Here is a 6,000-nt window from a genome sequence, read left to right as displayed (position 1 = left end):
GAGAAAAATAGCTCCTGGCGACCGCATGAAAACCCCGATTTCAAAACAGCCACATGCAGTTTAATTTCCTTAAAAGCTTAGCCGGAAAAGGTTTCTGTGGCTTGCGACCCCAGCTGGGCTTGAGCGAAGGCTCTGCACGTTGCGGCGGGGGCGGGCACAAGGTGATCGGAGGGAGGGGGATGACTCGCAGTTGTGTTTTGAGTGGTTGCCTTGGGTTATCTTGTTCCTCCAGCACAAACACACTCAGTTTCTTGTCACAAGGGGAACCCTGTTATTTTGTAGAAAAAAGTGACAGAAGCAACTTTCGAAGCAAAAAAAAAAAAAAAAAAAAAACCCAAAAGACGAAGAAGAAGAACAAAAGGCAACGTGAAATCTCCCCAGAGGAAAAGGAACCGCGCCGTTTGTCCCTCAGTAACTGAGCAACACCCCGGACACGCAGGGCTGCCTGTGACTTCTGCGGTTTTTCTTGCACTTCTCCGCGTTGGTTCACTTCCACCCTCGAAACGCTCCAGAAGCGAGAAATAAGGCGGGGCGGCCGCCACCCCCAGGCCGCCAGCTGTGCTGGGGCACCAGCTGCAGGGGGTCCCGGCCCAGCGTCCCTCTCGGCCCCTTCCCTCTCCCCCGGGGGAGAAGGGGCGGGTCCACGAGGCCCGGGCGCTGCGCCCGGCACGCGGTAGGGGTCGCTGCGTCTCGGCGCGCGCTCCCACCGCGGTGAATAACGGGGCCTGGCTGGAGGAGAAAGGAAACCTGCTGCGGGAGGCGGCGGCGACCGGCCAGCGAGCGAGGGAGGAGAGTTCACTTTTACTCCAGTGTCAGCGCGCGGCGGCCACGGCTGGCTCTGGCGAGAGAGCACCGAGGGAGTGGGTCGCAGATCTTCGGGTGGCCAGGGGAAATCGGCGAGAGGCGGGATCGGAGCGCGCCGGCGGGGCGCAGAGCCCGCCAGCCTGGCTAGCGAGGGGAGCCGCGGGGGGCGCGCCCCGGGCGGGCCCCCTGAGACGCGCAGGATGCCACACGAAGAGCTGCCGTCGCTGCAGAGACCCCGCTATGGCTGTAAGTGCCCTGGGCGCGCGGGGTTCCGGCTGGCCTTGGGGAGCTCCCTCCCCGAGGACGGCGTTGGAGAAGCCGAGGGAGCCGGTTGCGCGGCGCAGAGGGAACTGGAAGGCAGCGACTGCGCAGCTGGCAAAGTTAGGAGCTGGAGTTGCAAAGGGCAGTGAACCGCGTCCCCCCGCTCCCCCTGCCCCCCCAATTCCTAATATCCAGCTGGCAACCCAGACCCTCCACTCCGCATACCCAAACGGGGTGCGCGGGCAGTGCGGGGGTTGCGCTCTGGGACAGACCAGGTTGGGATTTTAGGGGTATCAGGTGAGGAGTCCGCGGAGCTCCGGGTTGCCGCCGGCTTGGGCCAGGGGGTGGCGTAAGGCACCGGATTCTTCCAACCCAGAAGGGGAGGAAAGTTTGTTTGCTGTGGCTACAGGTGGGCACAAGTAGGGCGCCGGCGCATTCTGCTAGTGCAAAGTCGGCTTGACTGGAAGGGCGGGAGTCTCCTCCTGTCCAGCGCCCTCGGACTTCACCTGAGCCGCTAGATCCATTGGCGTCACAGGTGTGAGTCCCTCCCCTCTGAAACTCCCCAACCCCTTTCCTCCCCGCTCCCCTCGCGCGGGAGGATTGCTGTGTGGAGAGGACGCGGCACTAGGCTCCGGGGAATCCGGTGGGAGCCCGCGTGACTTGACGAGATGGTGTCGATTACCCAGCCAGGGGCTGCCCTCGGAAATAGGCTGCTTTGGCCGATCGTGAGTGGATGGAGCCAGATTAACACCAACCACGTGGCTTCATGTACAGAGTTCAGAGTCCTAAACATGTGCCAGGAAGCATTTCCTTTAAAACAAACAGAAAGTTGGCCCGCTGTCTCTCCAAGGTGGCCCTGTCAGTGAACCCAAGGCCGAAGACCACAGGTTAATCTTTGCCCAGGCTGGCCTTGGTGGCAGAGGTACCAGGTATGGGTTAAGGTGGTGATATCTTCAGCAGGGTGTTTTGTTTGTGTGTGGTTTTGGATGGTGCGTAAGGCCACTGACTTGCTTAACTGAAAAAGGGCTCCTCAACTTGTGTAGGCTCTTTCCCCTCCTCCCCGCTGGCGTGTCAAAGATGGGAGGTTATCTTTCCTGTGTTACCCTTGCAGTGAGGGGGAGGCCTGAGGACTACAGCCGCTGTACTCTAATGCATTCAGCAGTTGACTGAGACCCAGCTTTTTGCCTTTTGGTAAACCACACAGACAGCAGAGCCTCTTGGGTTCAAGGGGGAACGCTGTGCTCATTCAGTGTTTGCAGTGCCAACCTCAGGTGGGACCCAGCTTTTTGCCTTTTGGTAAAGCACACATACAGCAGAGCCCGTTGGGTTCAAGGAGGAATGCTGTGCTCATTCAGTGTTTGCAGTGCCAACCTCAGGTTGGTGGAAGTACTTTAATGTGACCAGCTCTCAGAATATATGGTGGCTTCACTGTGTCAAATGATAAGATAACCACAAACTTCTGCAAACCAGGTGAATCTACATGAGCAAATGATTTCTTGCTATCACATGATTGATGTCGGCCCTCATTAGCAATAAATAGTGCAAAATTTCCGTGAATGTGGTACATGAATGCAGCATTTCTGTCAGTCCCTGCATGTGCATCTGTGATGCTGCTTGATTTTCACGGAATAAATCTGTGTTTTAAGTGCACTCCAGAAGAAGCTATCGAGGGAGTCCAGATCTGGCAAGCCTGAAGCCCACTCCACAGGGCCGCTTTCTTTGGAAATCTTCATCCAGCTTTCCTCACCAATATGGTGTAAGGGGGTGGTGTGCCATCTTGTTGGAATCACTCCCGGTTACTTTCCCTCCACTCATCAAGTGCTGGCATTCAAGTTGGTCACTTAACACTGTCAAAATGGAAAATATTTGCCTATGTTTCCAGACTTTCTTGTCACCCTGAAATATTAAGGCTTTAATATGACAGTTATCTCATTAAAATGAACACTTTTATAATTTTGGTTTATGAATGGTGTGTTTTCAGTGTATTCAGAACATGATATCTAGCAGAATAGATTTTGGTGTTAATAGGCATTACCTAACATTACCTATTCATGCAGAAGAGGGCTATTTGGTGTGTTAGTGTAATTTCTGGTTGTTGTTGGCTTTCTGAGCCTCCTATCAACATGAGACTGAAAATCGTGCTGTGAGTTCCTCATGGGAAGGCTAGGGAAGGATAACACAGGATTGTCCTTGCTCTGTTGTGTTCTAGGGCTGTGCTTTTTCTTGTTTATTGGTTTGGTAAATACAGGTTCAGTAAAACCTCAAATTATAACAAACAGGCGTTATCCCTAGCATTTAAAAATAAAGTAGCAATACATCGTAATTTCAGTTCTAGTGCTGAATGTTCTGAGTATAAGATGTTTGAGACTGGGCTTTAAACACAACTTTTTGGTAGTTTGAATTAAGTTGTCTATTGCTTATTTTGGGTCTGAGCTTCTGTTCTGCTCTTTCTCCTACCCACTTGACTCCTCATTTAATTCAGTAGTTCTTACACAAAGTAACTAAATTAACTCAGCTCAGGGCTGCTATGGTCTTTCTCCTCTGTACCAGGCTGAATGTCTGTAAAAGGCCACATAATAAATTGTACTTGAGGGATTTCTCAATGAGTTCTCCGTGAGGCCTCTGACTCTTCTCAGGTTTCTGACAGATGCAAGATTGCTGAAGTCACCCTGATTTGCACACAGGAGCACTGGATTGAAATTAAATAGGCTATTTTCTATTTAATTTCCACCACTGTTGGCCACATCTTCCTGCAATCTGTGAAGTTATTTTTGTATAATGTTAATACTACAAACAAAGCTGAAACAGTTCAGTAACACAATTCTGAAGGGAAGAGGTGGAAGAAGGAAGTGATAGGTAGCTATTTAAACTAATGCCGATATAGACATAGTATGTACTATATATTGTATATACAGTATTTTTCTATACTCAACCAAATTAAGATGACACTTATGCTTAGGTGTGATTTGCAAATAACTTGTGTTGTTGTAATGGATTATGATGTATCTGCCAAATTAATTCTGAAAACACATTGCTGCCATGATCTGTCGTAAGTTTTGTTCCAGTTACTTGGGAGTTAAAAACACCAGCAAGGGCAAAAGAGGGGTTTGTGACTAGGCAGATGACTTCACTTACCGCTGATAACCCAATCAACACTTAAGTGGCTACAGTGGGTCTCTAATGATTGCATAGGCAAGAACTGTGGTTTTCTACACTTTACAAGATTCAGAGCCTTCCTTTCATGAGACACATTGTACAAAGAAATGGGGATCAATGTTTCACTGTTTGCTTCTTTTTAAAAAGTGCAACCTAAGTCCAGCATGTTGTGGGGGTAGGGAAGGGGGAGTTGAGAAAGATTCTGGTGGAGCATTATTATTTTTTTTTTTTAGGCAGTATCTTGCTCTCTCACCCAGGCTGGAGTGCAGTGGTGCAATCATGACTTACTGCAGCCTCAAACCTTCCAGCTTCAAGCTGTCCTCCCACCTCACCCTCCTGAGTAGCTGGTACTACAGGCACACATCACCACACCCAGCTAATTTTTGTATTTTTTTGTAGAGATGGGTTTTCGCCATGTTGCCCAGGCTGAGCTCAAACAATCCTCCCTCCTCAGCCTCCCAAAGTGCTGGGATTACAGGTGTGAGCCACCACACCTGGCCTGATACTGTGAGCTTTTGAGTACTACTCTCTGCTCTTGTCTGAATGGTGAGGTTACTAAGTTAGTTACCTGGAAACTGGAGTTTTGGGGTGGTCAGTGCAACTAAACTCTTATCCATCTACGATGACCAATCTGAGATGAAATTTAAGTTCTGAAGTAGTTAAACGCAGTTGTGTAAAAGGGGATTGAATAAGTCTGTATTTAGCATAGCTCAGCTGTAACATCCTATCAGTGCTTTCACTTGAACCATAGAAAGGTATATGCAGCCTTATCCTGAGATACTGTCTTCAGTAGACAAAAAGTCAAGCTGCTTCCTCGTATGCTGGTGTTTTGGTTGAGCTTTTCAAAAGGATCTTTAAGGTCAACAGCTAAAGTGTTATTTTAGTATGCTTTTAACTTTAATTACACATGCTGTTAGCCAGAATGACTTGTTTGGGAGAGTTTAAGCTTGTAATACCGAGTTTGTTTTAGAATTTAGTGTTATTTGGGGTGTTAACTCCTTTTTCTCTAGGGAACCAATGACTTACTATTGCCATCCACCCTCTCACTACACAAGCTTTTTAACAGCCCCTTCTACTTAAAAGGCTGGGCATGGTGGCTCACACCTGTAATCCCAGGACTTTGGGAAGCCAAGGCGGGTGGATCACATGAGGTCACGAGTTTGAGACTAGCCTAGCCAGCATAGTGAAACCTCGTCTCTACTAAAAATACAGAAATTAGCCTGGTGTGGTAGTGCATGCCTGTAATCCCAGCTACTTCGGAGGCCGAGGCAGGAGAATTCCCAAAGAGGGGAATCCCAAGCAGGGGAATCGCTTGGACCCAGGAGGCAGAGGTTGCAATAAGCCAAGATTGCACCACTGCGCTCCAGCCTCAGCAAAAGAGCGAGACTCTGTCTCAAGAAAAACAAAAGCTAGTATACAAACAGATCTAATGCTTACCATGTCTTCATGGTAACCAAAAGAGAAACAAAGACTACTCAACGTCTGATTTGATAGGGTCAGGTAAGTCCTACAGGGCAGGCAGTTTAATATGGGATATGGAACAAAGGTTTGTGAACTTACCAAGGGCTGGGTGCTTTTCATGTTGTTACTGTTATCATCGGCTCATTATGGCCTTTGAGAGGGCCAGTGGTTTTCCATTTCACAAAGAAGCTGAAACCCCTAGTACTGTGTCAAGGCCACCCTGCTAGCTGGTGGCAGGGGAACTTGGAAGCAGCACTGTCAGATCCTGGAGCCTTTCCTCATTGACTGTTGCCAGTTTGCTGCCCCTGAATCATAAAT

At 49.2% G+C, this 6,000-nt stretch overlaps 1 protein-coding gene across 1 annotated transcript in view; it reads left to right on the top strand.

Moving 5' to 3' along the window:
- The first annotated feature begins 740 nt into the window (after positions 1 to 740).
- The window catches only part of IQGAP2 (IQ motif containing GTPase activating protein 2), a 313,423-nt gene continuing 308,163 nt past the window's right edge, over positions 741 to 6,000 (top strand). Inside the window, exon 1 of the mRNA XM_032157013.2 lies at positions 741 to 1,050. Coding sequence (XP_032012904.1) covers positions 1,005 to 1,050 — 46 coding nt within the window. The 5' untranslated portion in view covers positions 741 to 1,004. The remainder of the gene's footprint in view (positions 1,051 to 6,000) is intronic.

The sequence above is a fragment of the Hylobates moloch genome, unplaced genomic scaffold (assembly GCF_009828535.3).
Source record: "Hylobates moloch isolate HMO894 unplaced genomic scaffold, HMol_V3 SCAFFOLD_6, whole genome shotgun sequence".
Lineage (NCBI taxonomy): Eukaryota > Metazoa > Chordata > Mammalia > Primates > Hylobatidae > Hylobates > Hylobates moloch.
This window is presented reverse-complemented; position numbering and strand designations above follow the sequence as displayed.